A 20,575-nucleotide genomic window follows, 5' to 3' on the forward strand; every position below is an offset into this window, starting at 1 on the left:
TTATTGTTCCAATTTTCCAGCCACTGAGCAGCAAACAACCTGGAACAGCAGGGTTACTCATTAACACAGCCTTATCTGCAGAATCTCCATGCCTCTTTCACCACCCGATCTGTCACCTGGCGGTTGGTGCGTGCGCGTGGATGCATGCTACGTATGTGTGTGTGCATATGTTTCAGATGATTACGTCAGTCTCCATGTGATGGAAAGGTGGAATGTGTGTGTGAGAGGTGAAGACTGGCTGCAGAGGTATATCTGATCATCATATCTGCCTTTTGGAAATGACTTAACTCCAATTAAAAATGATTTAAATGTTAAAAAATGACAGCTGAGAGACTACACAGCTCATATATCACCTTTTTTACTATATATTGTAATAGTTTTCTTTAAAGTGTGGGTGTGAGTACAGGTACTGTTTGTGCGGCGCTATCAGAATAAAGGCCCAGGGTCAGTTTTACCGCAGTGATAAAATCCAAATAACAGCTGACTCAGAACATGCCTGTGAAGTTCAAACCACACGACAATCCTCTGCTGTCTGAAAAATACTTTCTCACCAAGATCTCACTCCTTATAATTTCTCCACAAGACATTAATTTTGACTCATGTAGTCTCTTGCCCAAATAAGGCAATTGTCTTCAGATACGAGTCATTTCTGAATCAGTACTGCTGTATTTACTGGTAGACAGTAGGCAATACTAGAGCAGTTTTACTACAGCACATTAGATTATAAAAGACACAGCCTGAAGTATCTTAGTACCAAAATCAGTACCAAGTAGCCAAATATATCAAAACGTCTAACAATTCTCATTAAATAGTGCCGCTATGTTTCTTTTTTTCTTTAACTTGCATTTTCTTGCTCTTTACAGGTAATTTTTTTGTAACTTTTTACTCATTTCTTGCCATTTTTTGGGGGTAATTTCGTGTTAAGTAGCTCATTGACTCAAAGCCATTTTTATTTACATTACAGCAGTTTTAGTATAGTACAACAAAAATTATCACAAACATATTAGTGATCTGGAAAGTCTGTCACATAACCGCCTTGTGGGATATAACATCTGGGGATCATGAACATCTGTGCAGTTTTTAAATTGCAATCCATGTGGTATTTGTCGCGTTATGTTGGACAGACCGAGCGACTAACACACTGACGGCCATCCCTGGAGCCATGCTGCCAGCCAGCTGCTCATCTCCCCGTCCCTCTTTTTCTCTGCACCCTGCTCTTTGTCCATGTCTCCAGGGTTTTAGCACACAACACCAGAGTCTTATCTTTTTGCTTAACTGGTCCACTAAGCTAATCAAACACACACATACAGAAGCTTATACACACACATGCACATGAGCAATTTATTGATGGGAATACCTGTGACCTCTGCAAATACTGACCCCCCGCCTTCAAGCTGTTAAGTGCTTACTGGCAGCATGATGAGTGAAACAAGTGGAATATCACTGAATACTGACATTTGTTACCTGGTAAAATTGTTTTCTCTTTTTTTTACCCTGGACCCCATTTTCCCATGTTTTTATGCCTAATGACTAATAATTAACACCTTTTTCATGTAATTTCCTTGTTATTATTTTATTTTAATTTTATTTTATATGTTAAAATTTTATATTTTTATTTTTTATATGATCAATTCTATATTTTATATTTATTTATATTATTAACTTTGAGTAATTTCTTGATAAGTACAGTCTATCCCTGTAGAAATTCTTTCCATCATTTTGTCAGGTACTTATAATAATAATTAATGAAAATTATAATAATAAAATATCTATTTTTATTTTAAAGATTTTAGACTTGATTAAAAAAATACAAAAAAATAAAAAATAAATAATATCTTTTCGGGTTGAATAATAAAATTGAGTCTGACAGTCTGAGTCTATCAGCGGCAAAAACAAGCACATTTAGTGGACATAAATTGTAGTTTAACAAGTAAAAAAGACATCTCCTGTGTATTTTTGCTTCAAACTTCAGGGGGGTTTGCAGCTTGATGAGAAGTTGCATAGATGTTTTTATTTTAAACTACATATATTCTGTATTTTATAGTGTTTTAGATTCAAGATGTTTCAATTTCTGCAACTTTTCGCCAATAAATCAATTAATACATGGAGTATTCAGTATCACCCACCTAATCTAACTTTTCCATCTTCAAACAAAAGCGATGTTGGTCCATTTCCTAAAACTATTACCTCATCATTATTTGATCAGAGCCCTTCCTTTATCCTGCTGTAATTGATGACACAAAAATGATGCAATTCAATCTAATCTAATCAAGTAAACAATGCAAGATGGAGACTGTTTGGATTCAATCAGTGTGTGAAGACGATGATCAGGGAACCAAAATTATCAACGCTGTCAGAACCAAAACAGTAAGGGTCATCAATTATGATTGATCACAAAGCCTTCCTTTAGGTATATTGATCAACAGAGAATGGCAATGTTTAATATGGCAGAAAAAAAACAAGATTAAACATTTAAAATGAGAACTTATTTACACTGAATGTGGAAATTCAGTGTCATTGCAGTTTTGATGGACTTTAACGTAATTGTGAGTAAGGAAAGAGTTTCAAACATACCAGCTGTCCCTTTAAGAATAACAAACTACTACAGCAATTCACAAGAAAGTGGCAAAGCTTAGTGGAAATATATGGAATAAACAATCATTTTTGCGTATATAGTGCCAGTATATTTTTACATCTAAGTGGCTGAATTAAGGGTTTATTTCAACCAAATCAGAGTTTTTGCTGATAAAATATGTATTTATTTGAATGGAGGTGGATTTTTTGATAGCGATTTCTGAGCTGTTTTGGTTTAAAAAAAAAAAACACAAAAAAAGGATTGTACCCTTTAACAAAACGGTCTATCTCTGCCGGATTTCTTTCCATAATGTTGTCAAACACTTATAGTAGTAATCTGACCCTGTCAGGGTCAAAAACAAGCATTTTTAATGGATGCAAATTGACGGTGTGCAAATGCCCCAAGACGTTACATTGCAGCCTGTTTGCATTGGCTGCAACCATGTCAATTAGTTCTGCACCAATTTAAGAAATTGTCTCCTCACTTAGACACAAGAACATTACAAAAAAGTGACCATCCCACAGCAGGAGGAAGCTTTTGGAAGAAGTTTTGACTTTCATATCAACCACAAAAAGACACCAGAACTGGGCTAAACTTGCTGACCTACTAAAATATGTCCTGCATAGGTGCTGCCCGCCAGCCAAATGTCAACAAACTGGCCCACTGACCTGTTTTCTAATGGTCAAGCATGTGTACTGTGAGTGAGCAATGTGTACCCCTTCCTGCTTCACTGACCAGGAACATTTAGAGTCATTTTTACTCTGCAGAACCAAACCTTTCCGGTGACTTTAAACTGTGCAGGGACAAAGACAAACATGTGGGTCAGAGGTACGCCTCAGCAGCAATAAAGCGACACAAGCATGCGAGCAGTATTTTAGTGTTGTCAGAGTCTGCTGAGGTGATTCAGGTGACCTTGTTGTTCTGCCAACTCAGCAGAGCACAACAGCGGCTCGCTCACTTTTGCAGAGATTAGTAGCTTAAATTATGTAACTGCCTTTTGTTCGACACTGACTATCATGAGTCAACAGTTGTTCAGGAAGCGCAGGGGTCTCTCAGGTGAATCTGAGCTTTCCTATGAAATCGCAGGAGACGCTGATAAGTGAAAAAGTGTTGGACATTAACTGAAGGACTCAGGTTCAAGGCCTCTGGCCCCGGCCTGCGAGCATCTGTGCAGCCGGGGCGTCCTTGAGCAAAAACATTGATTTAGTTTGTAACTGGTGTTATCTGTTTCCAGTAAAGCAGAGAGCAGAAGAAAAGTTATTATTCTAATTGTTCAAAAACACAGGAAAGTAGTGGAGGACTTTTATTTTAATGATGTAACAAAATTAAAGATGTTTGCACCCTTAATTGATGCACAAAAGGCATAAATTGGTGAATAAAATATTCACAGGAATTGAGAAATTTAAGTGTTTTTCTATTAAATTAAATTAAATTATTGTTAAAATAGTCAATGCAAAATGAATGTTTATTCATGTAAACTTATACATAGACATTTTGTGGGATGTTTGGCAGTATCTGTTGTATGTGTATAATATGAAAGAGTGTCATGGAGAAAATGACACATTTTGCAAAAGCACTAAAAAATGTCTGTTTTTTTTCTTTTTTTCTTAAGAGAATTAAAAATATAGTTTTCTGGACATCGCCCCTCCCCTTTTCAGGGACATTTCTTGCCAAGTTGTTCATTATGTTTTTTCATGTGTTTAAAAAAAATTGAGATTATTCTGAAAAATCCAAAGATTTGATACATTCACACAAATCAGCTTGAAAAAAAAAAAACACACCTAAAAATAAAATGAATCACCTATGACTAGCCAGCAGACAATATTGAACAATTGTGACTCAAAAAATAGGCAGAAATGTCAAATCTTAATTATAAACTCACTTTGTGACTGAGTGCAGGATCATGCACTGAAAAAAACACCCTGCTACTAACAGCTTGGGTGAGAGCGCACACAGTATGAAAACACACCAGCAGTCTTGCATCACGTCGAGTGACATCTTTGGGCTAAATATAGACTCTGGCTTGTGCTGCATCTTGAATGATAAAGTATGAATGAGTGAGAGCCTCTGTGCGTGCGTAAGACAAAAATGGGGGTTAAAAAACTGCAGGAAGTGGTTAAGAGACAGGCGCGGAAAAGAAGGTGCCGTTTGCTTTTCACGCATGAGCTGCCTTGTTTGGGGGGGTTTCTGTATGTGGAGGGAGTACAGTAAAGCTGCAGCAGGAGTGAATTTGGAGGAACAGCTGATGGGAGGGTCCTGGAGAGGGGCAAGGAGGAAAAACAAGCCGGAGTAGGTGGGTGGGAAGGCAGAAGGGAGGCGGCGCTACTGTACTTATATGAAGGGAGACGGTGTGTTATTTACTCAAATACAACCTCCTCGGAACCAAACTAAACACAGCTCCGGTGTTTACGAGGCAAAACTGAACGACTTTCTTGTGGAGCAGCTTGTAGTTGCGCGCAGAGAAGATGCGTTTGTCTCTTCAGCTCACACCTGGAACAACAGTGAGAGCTTTTTGAGATTTTTTTGTTCCTTTCACATCAGAAATAAAGGAGTTATTTCCTTGTGTGACATTTTAAGGACTGTCTCTGGAAATATGTGTTTTCTGCTCGACAACCGGACTTGATGTGATTGTGACTTGTAGCACCACCTGTGGCACCCGGCAGGCACAAGCAAACAATTTGATTGTTGCAGCTGGAGACAGGATTTTTTTTTTTTTTTTTGCTCCGGCGGCAGGACACTGACACTCAGCACAAGATTTCCAACAGCTTGCACTTATTTTTGCTTTTTTTTTCTTGCTTTGCTCAGGGTAAAGCCGTCATTGTGACAGGTTGCTGACATTGCAACAACTTTCCTCATCAGATAAGTGCAGCACGTTTCCTCTGTGCGTGGTTTTACGCACACAAGAGAGGCTTGAGGCGAGGCGAGCGCACAAGGTGCTGTGAGGTGGAAAAGAGGGTTAAAACCTCAAACGAAAAACCCAAAACCGAGAGTCCAGCCATCAACAATGACGGACGGTGCAAGACAACGGAGCAGCACGTCGGGCTCTGCCAAGGATGCTGCCGGGGAGAAGGAGTCAGGAGGTGGAGTGGCGCTCAAGAAGGAGATCGGGCTTGTGAGCGCCTGTGGCATCATTGTTGGTGAGTCTGAGTAACCATTTCTGTTAGAGTCAGATCTGCTTAAGGGTGCAACCGCTTTGACTTATTCACCTCACAGCAACTTTGACTCGAGTTAGTCCTTTAACCCTTTGACACCTGGTCGGATTTCTGTCGAAAACATGAAAAAACAGTCAATAAGCAATCAGAAATGTCCCACAATTTGCAAAAAAATCTAAATATTTATACATTTTTTAAAAAGTTAGTGAAAAATATCTTTTACACTGTTACAATTTTCACAATTAAATATTTGAAATAATATTAATAGATATTATTATTATTATTATTAAGTCTAAAAGCTTAAAATAAAAATATCTATTATACTATTACAATTTTCATAATTAAATTTTGAAATAATAATGAAAATATTTATTATTATCATTATTATTTTTATTTTATTGTTATGCACTTTTTCAGGTTATTTTCTAAATACTTTTTTTACTCATTTTGTGCACATTTTTGCTCATTTCTTCCTAAGTTTCTCATTTCCTTCTTCCTATGTTTTCTGGGTAAAAAAATCAAGCCATTTTGCTTAATGGGTTAAACTGTTGATTTGTTTAACTAAGGCAGTATTAAAAGTGAGTCTGAATGTAAGAAATAAAAGTGACAGTCATTGTGGTCAGCACAACAACAACTGGGAACAAATTGCAACATCCAATCAGCACTTAAAGTTTACGATGAGTGTGTGGGTGTTGCAGGACAAGGATGTTGCGTCCTGGCACAGAGTCAGTGATATCACCTGTACCGCACCAGCATTTTTACACAGACAGTAGTTTGGTTTAATATTTAGCCTGTGCTCACTCTCTGCACACGGTGTGACAAGTGTGTGTGCTGTCAGATCAGTCTCTGTTGCAACATGCTTATCAGATGTCATCATGTCTCTGCAGCCTGGACAAGAATGATGATGTTGTCACACTCACTCATTTCTGATGCTCATTTAGAATAAGGCCCATTTAGTCAGATGGCAAGCTGGCAACAGAAATTGGCCTACAGCTCTTTTATTTGACATAAAGTACTAAATATACAAAAAAGATACAACTTTAAAGGAGCACTCAGTTGATTTTTACAATTTTAACTCAGTTTACTCATCATTGGTTGCACTACCCAGTTGTTGAAAACTTTTGAATTATTTATTTTGCTTTGGAGGGCGCTATTTAAAGTCTGAGGAAATAGCCCCGGTGAAGTCATTAGGGATCAGATTGATTGGCATTGTGGGAATTGTAGGATCTTGGGTGGAGATACTTATTATTAATATTTAAAGCAGTAAATTGTTGGACTTACTGAGTGATCATAGGGTTGGCAGTAAATCAATATTATATCAATATTGCAATTAGAGATTAGATTTTGCCTTAAATTTTAAATATTGTAATATTATAAACTAAAACAAACTCTTGCACAACTTGTGCAGTATAATGAAAATCTCATTTATCCAGTTTTATGTACGTTTTTGGAGCTTCATTCATTGCAGAGGCATGCAAGAAAAACATTGTTTTCTTCTCAAATTCAGCATAACACAAGATGAGTAATTGATCTTTTGGGCAGCAAAATATTCCTTTCTTCCTTCAATCGTGACCTTATCGATATAATAATGAAGGTCAGGGACAAACATGCTGTGATAGTGGTCATTTTCGTTCAGTACAGACAAACAAGACAAGTCGAGATAATAACACCATCAAACGACAGGCCGATCGATACAAATGTGGCCAGATTGTCCAGGTGAGAGTGTGTGGTCTCCGTGATGACCTTGAGAGGATGAAGAGGAGGGAGGGGATGACTCATTCACTTATGCGTTTCCATGGTAACGGGAGGAAGGAAGGGAGAGTGAGTGAGAGTGTTTGAACAGAGGAATTCCCGAAGGAGAGAGAGACAGAAGGAGGAGAGATGAAGAGCAACCTTGGTATTTGTTGTTGTTCGTCATCACTTTGAAACAGTGAAGTAAAAGTAAAAAGTTAAAAGAAAACAACCTTAAAAAAAAAAATATATATATATATATATATTTATATATATATGTTTTTTTTCTGTTACATAATTTTAAGATGTAATTGTAATTATTATAAATATATTTTTCTGGATGTATTTCTCCATATTTTATCATTTTGTAATAATTCTCCTGCCTTTTTTGAGACCTGATTTCCAGGTCATTTTCTTTGTTTTTACTGATTTCTTGCAATTTGTGGGACATTTCCTGCCAAGTTTGTCATTACCTTTTTTTCCCCATGTTTTTGAAAAAAATCTAACAAATTTCCTCTGGTTACAAAGGGTTAAATAGCTTGTATCACAGATGAGGAATTTAAATCATGCATGACCATCAGAAGGGGCTGTCTGAAGGGTTGAAAGTGTAGAAAATGTTCTCAGTATGGTGAATACTTAAAAATGATATAGACTTTTTTAGGTGCAACTTTTTTAAGAGTCTTAAATACGTCCATCCACAGCAGTACATTGCTCAGCCTCTGTGCCTTACTGCAGTCTGCTTCTCCAAACTGGGGTCGTGCAGACTGTCATCTACTATATTTAACACTCTGACTATCGATGAGTACCTCATACAACCCCATTTAGAAAATCCAAACTATCCCTTTAAGTCCTTGAGGTTTGACCGAGAAGGCCTCATCTCTAGCACAGTAAAAGTGAGGCTAAACCAACTTTAAACTTAATATACACACATTTTTATAGATGCAATAATGTTTTCGTGCCTTTCCAAGGCAGTGATTGTGCTCTGAGATGATTGCAAATATTGACAGATTGTTAAAAGTTTATAAAAGTGCCATGCTACAAAACTACAAGTGAGTAAAACCTATGCATGCTGCCAGCATCTTCTATCTGTAGCCCCACCCTTGAGCATATCTATAAAACAACTTGTAGATAATCCAATTAATAAAACATTTTATTATGGCTCTCCATTCATCAGCCGACTTGCTTGGCAGCGTTAAGCCTCTCATAGCCTCTCTAGAAGATTTATTTACAGCCGTCCAGAGTCCGTACACCTCGACTCAGTCACCAGACTGTTCTCGACAGGCGCTTTCGTCCTTGACCAAGTCGCTCATTCATGCTCCCTCGGCTCACATTGTCATGTGCCAGAGAGAGCGACGTGAGGTCAGGTGACTCGTCTGATCCCCTCGTTGTGAACATGCCCCGCTGGGTTTCCATGAAAAAGGGCCGAGCACATGAGGACATCAAACGTTTTTTATGGCCTATTGTACAGTACAGGCGTTTATCACTCTCTCACACACACACACACGTAAATCTTTAATTGTACAAAACCAGGAATTGGGATTAGAAGTGAACTTTTGGCCACTTGGAAGAAGGCCCCGCCCTGATAATGTTGTTTTATTAGCTCGCCTGGCTTAGCCATGTCTGAGCTGGACTCCAGTATATCTGTTTTGTAATTGTTGCACAAATTCACTTTGATTAAATGCAATTTTATGCTATCACAGTAGCTTTTTGTCTTTTAAACCCCGAGTTGGCAGAAGAAATAATGACATCAAAACTTCCTCCTCCCTCTTATGAATTGCTCCAGTGTTATAAATTGCTTTGGTTTAATAATAACTCACACACAAGCGCACGGGCGTGCAGGGTCTGTGAGTGTTTGGCTGAGCTCCAAGCAGCAGGTTGCCGCAGCTTGGTGGCTGTTTGAACAGGGATTTAACGCCGGGTGGAAATGCAAGAACTAATCTTAGAGGGCTTTATAAAGGCTGATCAGGGTTATATCATAATGCTGCAAAAACACACACACTTGTTAATATTCATAGGTTTTTGCTGCTTCTGTGTGAGTAGTTTTTCAATCTTGTGTGCTAAAAAATAATACAATTCATTTCCCCTCCGGTGTAATGTTTATGGGTCATTCCATGGAAATGGTTTATATAAATGGTAATATTGATTTCTTTTTATCCATTATATCCAAATATCAGCCTGCAATGAGGTGTTAAGATTCAAAGTAATATGGGTTAACGTTTCTCTATGGTCAGGGCTAACACCATAAATGAAAAACTCATGTTTGATACAAATACATTTTAAAAAAATTATTAAAAACAGATTTCTTTGGATGACATTATGAAAAAATAGCTGAAATTTTAAAAAGAACAGTTAAAATATTGAAATTCCTATTTTATTATTTTATTTTATTTTACTTCTTCCTACTAGTTCACTTAATTAAATTAGCATCTTCACAGTTTTATACTGCCTCTTTTTCCCATTTTAAGGTTGACCCAAACTGAACAGTTTTCATGAAATGACTCTTGGATGCATCTTCATAGACTTTGTCATTTTATGTATAAATATATATATATATATATATATATATATATATATATGATGAAATCTTTTAGATCAAATAATTAATCTATTTTTTTCCTAAAATGATTGGCAGATGAAATGATAATGAAAATGTTTGTCAGTTGCCCAAATAGTTGTCCCAATAATAAATTGTAATCTAAATGAAATGGAAAAGCAAGATAACTTTCTGGAAGCACTCTACATCTTAAGAGGACCACAGCACTTTCTAAAACTGTGAAAATAAGTTGTGTAAAATCTGAAGTGGAGCTGTTGCTGTCAGAAAACATCAAACACAGTCCAAGAGGAACAGAAATGTGCTCAGGGAGCATGTCGGAGACCAAGCCTCTTCCTTAGTGAAACAACAATCCGATAACAAAGGAGGGTATCAAAATATCCTGTGCTAAAAGAGGCTGAGGCCTGCAGAGATTTGTAAAAAGATGCGGAAATATGACAAAGAAATGTGGATAGAAGTGATGCACGCTGCCTCAAGAGATTCAACAGACTTTTTATCCGCCTCTTCTTAAAGCTACTGTGGGTAACTTGTCATATTTGCTAAAAGTGTCACTGTGTTTATCCAGCACTATATGGGAAAAAAACTCATCTGTAAACTGTCAAACAAGGCAGAGTTGATCAAATATGAATCAAGGTTACTGCATTGCCTTTTTCTTGCCTCAAATATAATCAGAAACGTTACTTCAGTACTTGGTACTTCAATCAACTGTTTCCAAAATGATGCTTGGTTCACAAACTTCCTCATTTTACAGCTTAATGGTGCACTAAAACATGTCTCCTACTTTTCGCGTCAAATGTATTCAGAAACACGTTTTAGTGTACTGTGTAGTTGTCAAATGATGAATTTTGTGATCTTGCCAATGGGCAGTGCTCGGTGCTACAGTCAACTGTTTCCAGCATGATCATATCATTTCTCATTTTTACAGCTGTACAGTCAACTAGATGTATCCTATTTTTCACCTCAAATGTTTTCACATTTTAGTGTACTGTTTAGCTGTAAAAAAGCAAAGTTTGTGAACCAGCCGATGGGTGGTGCATGGCACATATGCTGCCCGGTTTACAAACGCTCTCATTTTACAGCTAAACAGTACACTAAAATTGGGCATTGGGTAGTGCATGGTACTTCAATCAACTGTTTCCAACATGGCACCCCCCGTGTATAAACATTCTTATTCCAGAAACATATTATAGTGTACTGTTTAGCTGTAAAATGAGATGGTTTGTAAACCAGGCACCATGTTGGAAACAGTCAGCTAAAGTTCCTAGCACCGCCCATCGGTCGGGTCACAAACATTCTCATTTCTTTTTCAAACACTTGAGATAAGAAACAGGCGATGCAGGGACTGAATCTTGATTCAAATTTGATCAGCACTGCCTAGATGGAAAGTTTGACTGTAGTTCATGAGCAGTGATTGACATGACTGACAGCTGCTTAGAGACTTCTTGCCTCTGACTGGTTGTTTTTTGTGCACCACAGTACAGTTTAAAGTTTAAAGGTCTAGCAAATGGCATTTAAAGCATTATGAAGATGAGGGTCATTATTTTTTTCTCAGATTGTCTTTCTTACGCACTTCTTCCAGAATATAGTGACATTTTAGTGAGAATGACAGTTATTATCATTAAGTTACCAACTGCACCTTTAAAGGTCATACAAAAATGCATTTAGCTGCAGATTTAGGTCAAGAGACAGTTTAGCAACAGCATGTTTTTTAAAAGGAAAAAGTTCCCTCTTGGCATATTTGGAGACAGAAGGACGTAAAAATGTGACCACAAGAACAGGAAACCTGATGAGATTCCACATTAGTCAGCATGTCTCACACGCTCGAGTGCAATGATGCACATGACACAAACACGCAACATGCAAGCGTGCACATTTAAGCACCCGCTTGCCCCTACATAAAAGTCTTAGCTCATTCAAACCAGAAGCTGCACGTTACCTTTATCTGCAAACTTTATGTTGCAGTAGCATATCAGGGATTTTGCAACAAAGTGCTGAGTCAACACATAGCTGCCTTTTTCCCCCTGGATGTCAAAGGTCATGCAGTGAAGACCACCACTGTCATAAACATTTGAACATAACCAGGGGTGGGATGGTTTCACTTGTTGCCTGTTTTACCTTTTACCTGCAGCCTGAGTTACATAAGGGAGCAGCTGTCCCCACCACTCGCACGTGATGCATATGGAATCTGTTAAACCATTTGCATGCCCTCATGTTTTCAGTTCACGGTTTGGCACGTGTTCAGATTTTCCTTTAGATCAACAGATCTGAGAAAGCAGTTGCAGTTACCATTTTAAGTCTTTTTTCTTTAGGTATTGGATGTTGCCATAGATATATTTCAACGTGTTTGTCTGCAACAAAGAATGATTTTTTTCAGGCTGTCCTTAATATCAGTTTTCGGGCATCAGAGTTCTACGATTAATCAAAACACAACAGTTTTCAGTCAAGGCACCTAAAATAACGTGACAGTGACCCTGGATTTCTAATAGCTGAAAACCCTTAAGATATCCAAGCCAGCATTGAAAACTTCAACAAGCAGCAAATCACACATTTGAGAAGCTGAAACCAGCAAATATATATATATATTTTTACTTAATAAAATATGTAAATCACTAATTTCATGTTGTCCCACTATGCACCTAGCTGGATTTGCAGCTGCAAGTTAAATGTTGTAATTTATTGGCAGCTATAGCAGGAAAAATGACACAATCACCACACTTCATTTAACTCTGCAGGCAGAATGTGATAGTATCATTCACACCTTTGACTTTTGTACTGTAAAATGCCTATCGTGTCTGCCTATCATCCAGTTATGATTTAAAACCTTCGACCTTTGACCCTGAGGCCTTTTTATGTGCCGCTGTTTCAAGCACAGTCAGCTGAATTTGATTGGAGGCTCCCGACGTCGGCTTTGTCGTAGCCTCGTTGGACAGGAGTGAATCCATCCGGCGGCTTCTTTCATGTCGGACTCCAGAGGTCCGCCCCTCCATGTTTCAGCTCCTGTGTAAAATGCGCGGCATTCTGATGCTCATTGAGTCTGTCAGGACATTATTCTCCCCCTTATGCATCTACCTCCTGTCCCTCCTCCTCCTTCTTTGCACTCTTTCACCCCGCTCTCTCTGTCTTGCTCCATCTCCTGTGCTGAATCAGCAGATTAGAGGTTCCCACTTCGCCTAATGACTCAGTTGCTGCATCAATGTTCAGACTGTGCAATTAGTTTTTGACAGTTTCTGATTAACATGCCAGCAGTTTATTCAGTGCACGAACAGGAACGTAGTAATGACAGTTTGTAGTTTAGCTGTTTTTTTTTTCCTTGGTGGTAACAGTCGAGTGACTCTAGCTGTCTCACTACACTTGTCATGCTGCTGAGATATACACTAAAACCTGCGCACGTATCGTTCGTATATTTCTGTTTGTGTTTGAATTAAACAAACAAGAAAAAAGTCAATTTATAAGCTCCAGAGGTGTTGGTAGGCTCATTTTTCTACTTCAGGCAGAGCAAGCTATTTGTTTCAAATAGATATTTGATTTGTTTCAAATGTTATCAGAATAATAGTCAAAATTGCTTCAGCAAGTAAGATGTCTTGGCTTTTATATCCTAAGCTCCGAAATATTAGATACTACACCTCCCATGATGCAATTGGATAGCATATTTTTGACTCCAAACTTCAAAAAGCTTTTCCAGAGAAGATATGCAACCATTTATTCAGGCTGGGTTGTACTTCTAATGACAACAGAACTGATTTTTATGTGAAAAAATGGTGCAGTGCCCCTTTAAATGCACAAAAAACACATTAAAAAAACTTATTGTGCTTTCAGCTATGCTTATTCACATACATAAACTCTTCGGATTTTCATAACAATGCTGACAACACCCTCTTTTTCATTCTGCACTGAAACCTGACACCTCTCTTCTCTCTCTTCACCAGGTAACATTATCGGCTCAGGTATCTTCGTCAGTCCCAAGGGGGTGATGGAGAACGCCAGCTCAGTGGGCGTGGCCCTGATCGTCTGGATCATCACGGGTGTCATCACAGCCATCGGGGCGTTGTGCTACGCTGAGCTGGGTGTCACCATCCCCAAGTCGGGTGGGGACTACTCCTACGTCAAGGACATCTTTGGAGGACTGGCTGGGTGAGACATTCACTCATTTAGTTTTTACTCAGAGGGGCGTTTAGGTGTATTTTCATGACATTTGATGATATAATTTGAGTAAGAGAGGAGGAGACATCAAAGCAGACTGACATGTAACAGTAAATGGTTTTATAAGAAAGAGGCTTGTACAGAAGTGGAAACTTAAGTGGGTTTGTGGTTTGTTTTCAGGGAATTTTTGACATTTAGAAATTTCATTCTGTTTCTTTGTCTTTACTGCATTTTTTTGTGTGGGTTTAAGCTTAAGGGGTTAAGCTTAAACCCACACAAAGGTTAAGGGGCAAAGAGTTATCAAACCTTTGTGGCCCGAGAGTCAGTCAAAGGAACAGTATAAAAGATTTAGTGGCATTAAGCGGTAAGGATTGCATTTTCAACCAGTTGAAACTTCTCCCGGTTAAGATTCCTTCAGTGTTCATTGTTAAGGAGGTTTTTACCAGAAGCCAAATTATCTGCAGTGGTGTCTTCCTCTTCAAATCAAAGGGACCATGTGTTTAAAATTGGTAAAACTGTATAGAGCAGTTTCAAGTTAAAAATCAGTGTTTCGCCAATGGTGTTTGGCATGTCAAGACAGCCACTAGCCCAGCAGATGCTAATGTGTGCTCAGTGTTTTTCTCTGGTAACTTAACATCTAAACATTTAGGAGGTTGTTACCAGCAGCTGAATTATCTGCAGAGGTCCCTTGCTCTCAAAAATAAACTAACCAAGTGATCAAAACTGGTAAAATCACTGAATAAAGCAGTTTCACTTTAAAAATCAGTTTTCTTCAGTGGTGTTTGGCATGTTGAAGACAGCCAATAGCCCAGCACCTGCTAATGTGTCGTCAACTTTTTTCTCTGGTAACTTAAGATCCAAACATTTAGGAGGTTGTTACCAGAATTATTTATGGAGATCTCTTCCTCTCAAAATAAACTTACCAGGTGATTTAAAACAGTACAAAACACTTTTTCGGCATGTCGGATACGGCCTGACAGCCTAGTACGTGCTACTGTGCTCACCTTTTTTTTCTGATAACCTGTAAAAACAGTGAATAAAGCAGTTTCACATTTTAAATATTAGTGTTTTTCCACTGGAAGAGTTGCTTATTACAGTGGAAATACAAAAACACGAAAGGTCGTATCTAGAGCCAGTGTTTTGTATGTCCATTTTGGTCTACTGTAGAAATATGGCGGTGCAACATGGCGATCTCCATAAACAATGACCTGCTCTTTATGTAGATATAAACAACTCATTCCAAGGTAACAACAATTCTTATATTCATGTGTTCATACACACAAGAAAACTTACATATAATACTATATTATATTTCTGCCGGTATATCCCCTTAAATCCTACACACTGGACCCTTAAGTATATGACCCAGTTTTTTAGAGGAAGGGGCCTCCCAAACAATCAAAGTTAATTTGACATGGATTTAGGTGAGCATACCAACATGTCTCTCTTCATCCTGGTGGATGAGCCTGCTCATGTAGGTCAGACATCTTGAGCCAAAGCAGGGGGTCCTTTGCTTATAGTTGAGCGCAGAAATTAGACGTAGTAAGAAAATAAATAAATAAAACCACAAGCAAAAAAATGACTCACAGCCCACGGCCTTCTTCCATTCAGTTATCTTCCCAGAACATACAGTCAACGCTTGGGAACCACAGTAGGTTAATTTCCAAGGAAAAACAACATCGTTTGTTAGCGTCGATTTCACACACACACTGTGCCTTTGCCCAGACTGTAAACACAGATTAGACCATTGTGTTAATTTTTTTTTTCAACTATCACAAGGATACATATTATCGGGATATTTTGGGAGAGGAATTCAAGCAGACAAAACAGCCAATGATTGTTTTTGTCCCTTTTGTACAGTAGCTATCAATACACATCAATGAACTTTTACATCCGGGGACTTTGTAGTTGGGTTTGAAGTGTTGGGGCCACACCGTTTCCCTGTGCCCGCCGTCTAGGATAAATAAACCGCGTTCAAGAGGCGTTTATTTTAGTTGTCCTGCTCCTTTTATTCTTCTGTGGGAGTGGAGGGGGTCAATTATGCGTACTGTAAAGGTCAATGACTGCGGGAACAGTAATACTGACGTCACCTGGATCATGGAAAAAGGGGAAAAGCTCGTAAAGTTGTACGCTAAAACGCGATTTGAATGGACTTTTCATGTACAAAGGCTCTTTGTTATGTCAGACCTGTGAGGATTGTGTTACGCTGATATGTACAGTTAATAAACCAGTGGCGGAGCAGGCAGGTGGCTGGCTACGAGAGCTCCAGCTGAATATTTGCTTAAAAGTCTTAACAGGAAAAAATATATATTTATAATAATCAAAATTATAAAATGATTATATATATTTTTAAGCACTTTTTCCAAGTTTTATTTATTTTTTTTAATTTTTTATCACAAATTTATAGGTAATTTTCTTGTTCTTTATATTAATTTCTAGGTAATTTTTGTATCATTTTCTAGGTATTTTTTGTATCATTTTGTCTTTCAACGTCATACTACACAATAACTTTGTTTTATAGTGTGTCGTGTAATCGGAGTGTTTGATATGTTTGTAAGACCCGATCTGTGAAGAAACTTTAGCTGCATAAAGTTGCACAAATTCGGCCATAACAAGCAAAAATGTGAGTCAATTTACAAAAAAAGTACTGGAGGAAATGCGACTTTCCCCCTCTACTGTCGACATAAATGTTTCAGTCAGCACCTGAATGTACGTTTTTACATTAAACACACACACATGCACATTCCAGTAGGACACAATCCCATTAACGCAGTCAGGTGTAATGATCCCTCCATAAGCTTTCAGGGAATTTCATGGAAAAACCACTTGTCTGGTTTCTCCTGCTACACTCAGCTAAACCCTCGTGTTCACTGTCATTTCATCTCACCCTCTGCTTTTTCCTCCCCGTGTGCTTGTGAAATGACTCATCCAGTCAGTTTCTAACACAGTGACTAATATCAATAATGTTCTTCCACATAAGTGCATCGTAGATTAACAGTGTTGGGTTTCCCCTTTTTCGCTTTGTCGTGAGGGCTGCAAGAAATTATGATTTGTACTGTCTTTACCTGTTGCCAGTTTTCTTTTTTGATTGTATAACCCTTTTAAACCTGAGCAAATTGGTTTTATTTCTTTCAAAACATGGGGAATCAGAAACTTGATCCTAAAAATAGCAAAAGAGAAGGTAAAAAGTACAATAAAATTACCTTAAAATTTGAAAAAAAAAAAAAGTTAAAAAAAACAAAACAAAACAGGATGACCTGACAAATGTGCCTAAAATTATAATAATTCTCTAAAATATAATTAAATATATAATTAGGATAATTATAAATCCAGTTTTTGGGACATTTTCCCAAGCTTTTTTTGAAAATAAATTTCCAAATCTACTAATTTCTTGCAATTGGGGTGAATGTACTGTACAATCCATAAATAGCGCTACATTTAGTCTACATTTAAGTCGTTTTTTATTGCCAGATGACGATTTGCCTTAGAATTACAGTTTACATTTCCCCCGCCTTCCAGCAAAAATAGCCTGCTTTAATGGGAATCTGTGAATGAAAGGATATGTGTCATGTGCCTTTGTGATGTGTTTCCATCCCCGCCTGTGCACTCTCCTGACACCCTACTGTTTTTCTCATGCTTCTGTGTCTGTAACTCTTTTCAACTCTTTCTCGTCTCAGGTTCCTGCGCCTGTGGATCGCCGTGTTGGTCATCTACCCGACCAACCAGGCCGTGATCGCGCTGACGTTTTCCAACTACGTCCTGCAGCCTCTTTTCCCCACCTGCTTCCCGCCAGAGAACGGCCTTCGTCTGCTGGCCGCTGTCTGCCTCTGTGAGTAATACAGATGTCTAAACGCAAACACATGCAGTCGTTGTTAATCACAAACATGTTTCGTAATGCAGAACTGCAATGCTCTACAAACAAAGTAATTGCTTCAAGACTTAGTAGTTTCAGTTTATTTTGCTTTTGATAGCCCATTATCTCACTAAATGTAATCGCCAGAAGTAAACGTTAGGCGAACCCCAGTAATGAGTCCTAAAACCCGGAAATCTGTCAGCATTTTAGCATTTCCGGTTCCCTTGTCTCAAAACAAGTGGGACTTTTGAATGTTTTTTTAGTTAGAATCCGTAAAAAAAGGTCTCTAGCTTAAGAGACTTGCATGTTTTGTTCTCTGACATAGTGTTTAAGCATCTTAAAAAAGATGTTGCTAAAAAAAATTATAGTATAAAACACACAAATAAGAAAACTATCTGGAAAAGGTGCTTTAATAAAAAATAAAATAATAAAAATAATTCTTCAAAATAATGTTAAATATATAACTATGCTAAATATCACCTAAGATTAGCCAAAAAATAAAACTAACAAATGAGGAAATGGCCTGAAAAGGTACTTTAACAATTATAATCAATATTTATCATCAATTATGATAAATATAAATATTGTTTTTCTTGACATTTTCCCTGGGCTTTAAAAAAAAGTCCAATTTTTTTTTCTGCAATTATTGGATATATTCACCTGTTAACAGATGACATCCCTAGCTGAGTTATCGCAGAGTTCAAGAATAAACTATAGGTGAGATAAGTAGATAAACAGTGCATGTTACGTACAATACCTGTGGAACCAGTTTAGGTTGTTTGTGAAGAGAAAAAATAATTTTAAAAAAGAAGAAACATTTTCCAAAGAACTAGATGTATGATTTATATATTTTATACATTTGTATTTTATAAATGGTTTTTATTTGCGTGCTTATTTTCAGGTAATTTTCTTGTTACTTGCTAATTGCTCATTGCTTTCTGTACATGTTTTTGAAAAAAGCTAATTTGTTCAGGTTTTAAAGGGTTAAAATGAAGGAATGGTGTTGTTAGGAGTGGAAGTTTGTGCAAAAATATGCAAAAATAAAAACAAGAAAATCAGAGAAAAATCCAGAAAAAAACACTGAGTAGCAGAATCTATAAATTGTATCACATATATAATATAACATATATAACATTTTTTCCATCAAAATGTCTGAGCTTGCAAAATTTCTGCTAAAACTACAGCATTATTTAACTTTTTCATGGCTATGTTTTAAAACTGATGCCCTCTGAGCAGAATTTCTAAGAGACAGGTTTGCAAAACTACAAATGTTTTAATTAATTACTCAAATTATATCATCAATGTTTTAATTAATTACAAAAGAAACTCGTTCGCCTTTGACTGCTCTTTTCTGGTGAATTCGCCTGCAGCTCAGACGCCACGCAGGTTCAGTTTTGATTGTGTGGAGATAAAAGAGTGCAGGTGGCCTAAAGAAACAGAGCAGAGGGACTCCGCGTTCTGTTTTGTGTGTTCTTGTTGAGACAGGCTGCACCAACGGTGACACAGTTAAAAGACAGTTCAGGGCTGAGACACTAGTAGCTGAAGGAAATGTAAAAGTACCTCACAAACTTGCTTGCTGCAGTCTATAAAAGTTATTTAAAACCGACACATTTATCCCTTTTTTTCTCTGAGGCTCTTCTGTTACTTAACTCTCTGTCAAAGGTTATTTAATACGAGATATCAAAGCCGCTGAAGCAGTCTAGCGTCTCTCAGTGAATCTGTGAAGACAAATGGACAAATGGGTTGCCATCGACATGACAGTTGTTGGTTTGGATCCCTCAACAAAGTTCACATGTACTGGCCAAATACTGCAGGCAGCTGTCAGATACAGGCATGGACACTGGAGAAGAGTGTGTGTATTGTGTGTGTGTGTGTGTGTGTGTGTGTGTGTGTGTGTGTGTGTGTGTGTGTGTATATTGGTGAAGCAAACCTTTGGGACGGTTACAAAACAGTGGCGTTTTTTAGACCGAATTTCAAAGCCATGTTAAGACTCTTTTATGCTACCTTTCTGAATGAAACTAGATATGTCTGTTTCAAAATCAGGGCCCTCATACTTCCTCATGCAGAGTCAAAGAGTTTCTGAGAGCTAAAACAAGGTGAGGAGGTCGTCATAATGTATGATTTAAGTAGTCTGCGTTGTAGACAGTGGTGCCTTGCGAGGCCATAAATACATTGCAGCATGTAAATGGAGAATTCTTTCATTATATTAACGATTTGATCCATTACGGCATCTCTACGGTTGTATCTCGCTTAAACAACGCCCACACAATGTACGCTGGTGCTGCTCTGTTTCATTCATATCTGTAAGGTTTCAGAAAATGTGCACAAAATGAACGGACAGAAGGCTACATCCACTTCTGTATGTGTATCTAACATTGTGCATAAATCAGCCCCTCCTCCTAAATAATGCCCTGTTGGACCCAAAACTCATTTCTCCATCAGCTTGTTAATCCCAAAAGCAAATGACCATTAGTCCGAAGTTCTGTTTCTCTGAAAATACATACTCTGTGCTGTTATTTTCAGTTTCCCAGAAGCGTTTGAGCAACCAATCTCGGGCTAGATTTCTTTCCAAA

The 20,575-nt window shown here is 37.8% G+C and overlaps 1 protein-coding gene across 1 annotated transcript in view; it reads left to right on the top strand.

Moving 5' to 3' along the window:
* Positions 1-4,883: 4,883 nt before the first annotated feature.
* Positions 4,884-20,575, top strand: part of slc7a8a (solute carrier family 7 member 8a) — a 28,732-nt gene continuing 13,040 nt past the window's right edge. The window contains exons 1-3 of the mRNA XM_042512093.2: positions 4,884-5,712; positions 13,936-14,140; positions 17,827-17,978. Of these exons, the coding sequence (XP_042368027.1) occupies positions 5,580-5,712; positions 13,936-14,140; positions 17,827-17,978 (490 nt within the window). The 5' untranslated portion in view covers positions 4,884-5,579. The remainder of the gene's footprint in view (positions 5,713-13,935; positions 14,141-17,826; positions 17,979-20,575) is intronic.

Source organism: Plectropomus leopardus, chromosome 23 (genome assembly GCF_026936395.1).
Source record: "Plectropomus leopardus strain MGB_pleo_1.0 chromosome 23, ASM2693639v1, whole genome shotgun sequence".
In the NCBI taxonomy this organism is placed as follows: Eukaryota; Metazoa; Chordata; class Actinopteri; order Perciformes; family Serranidae; genus Plectropomus; species Plectropomus leopardus.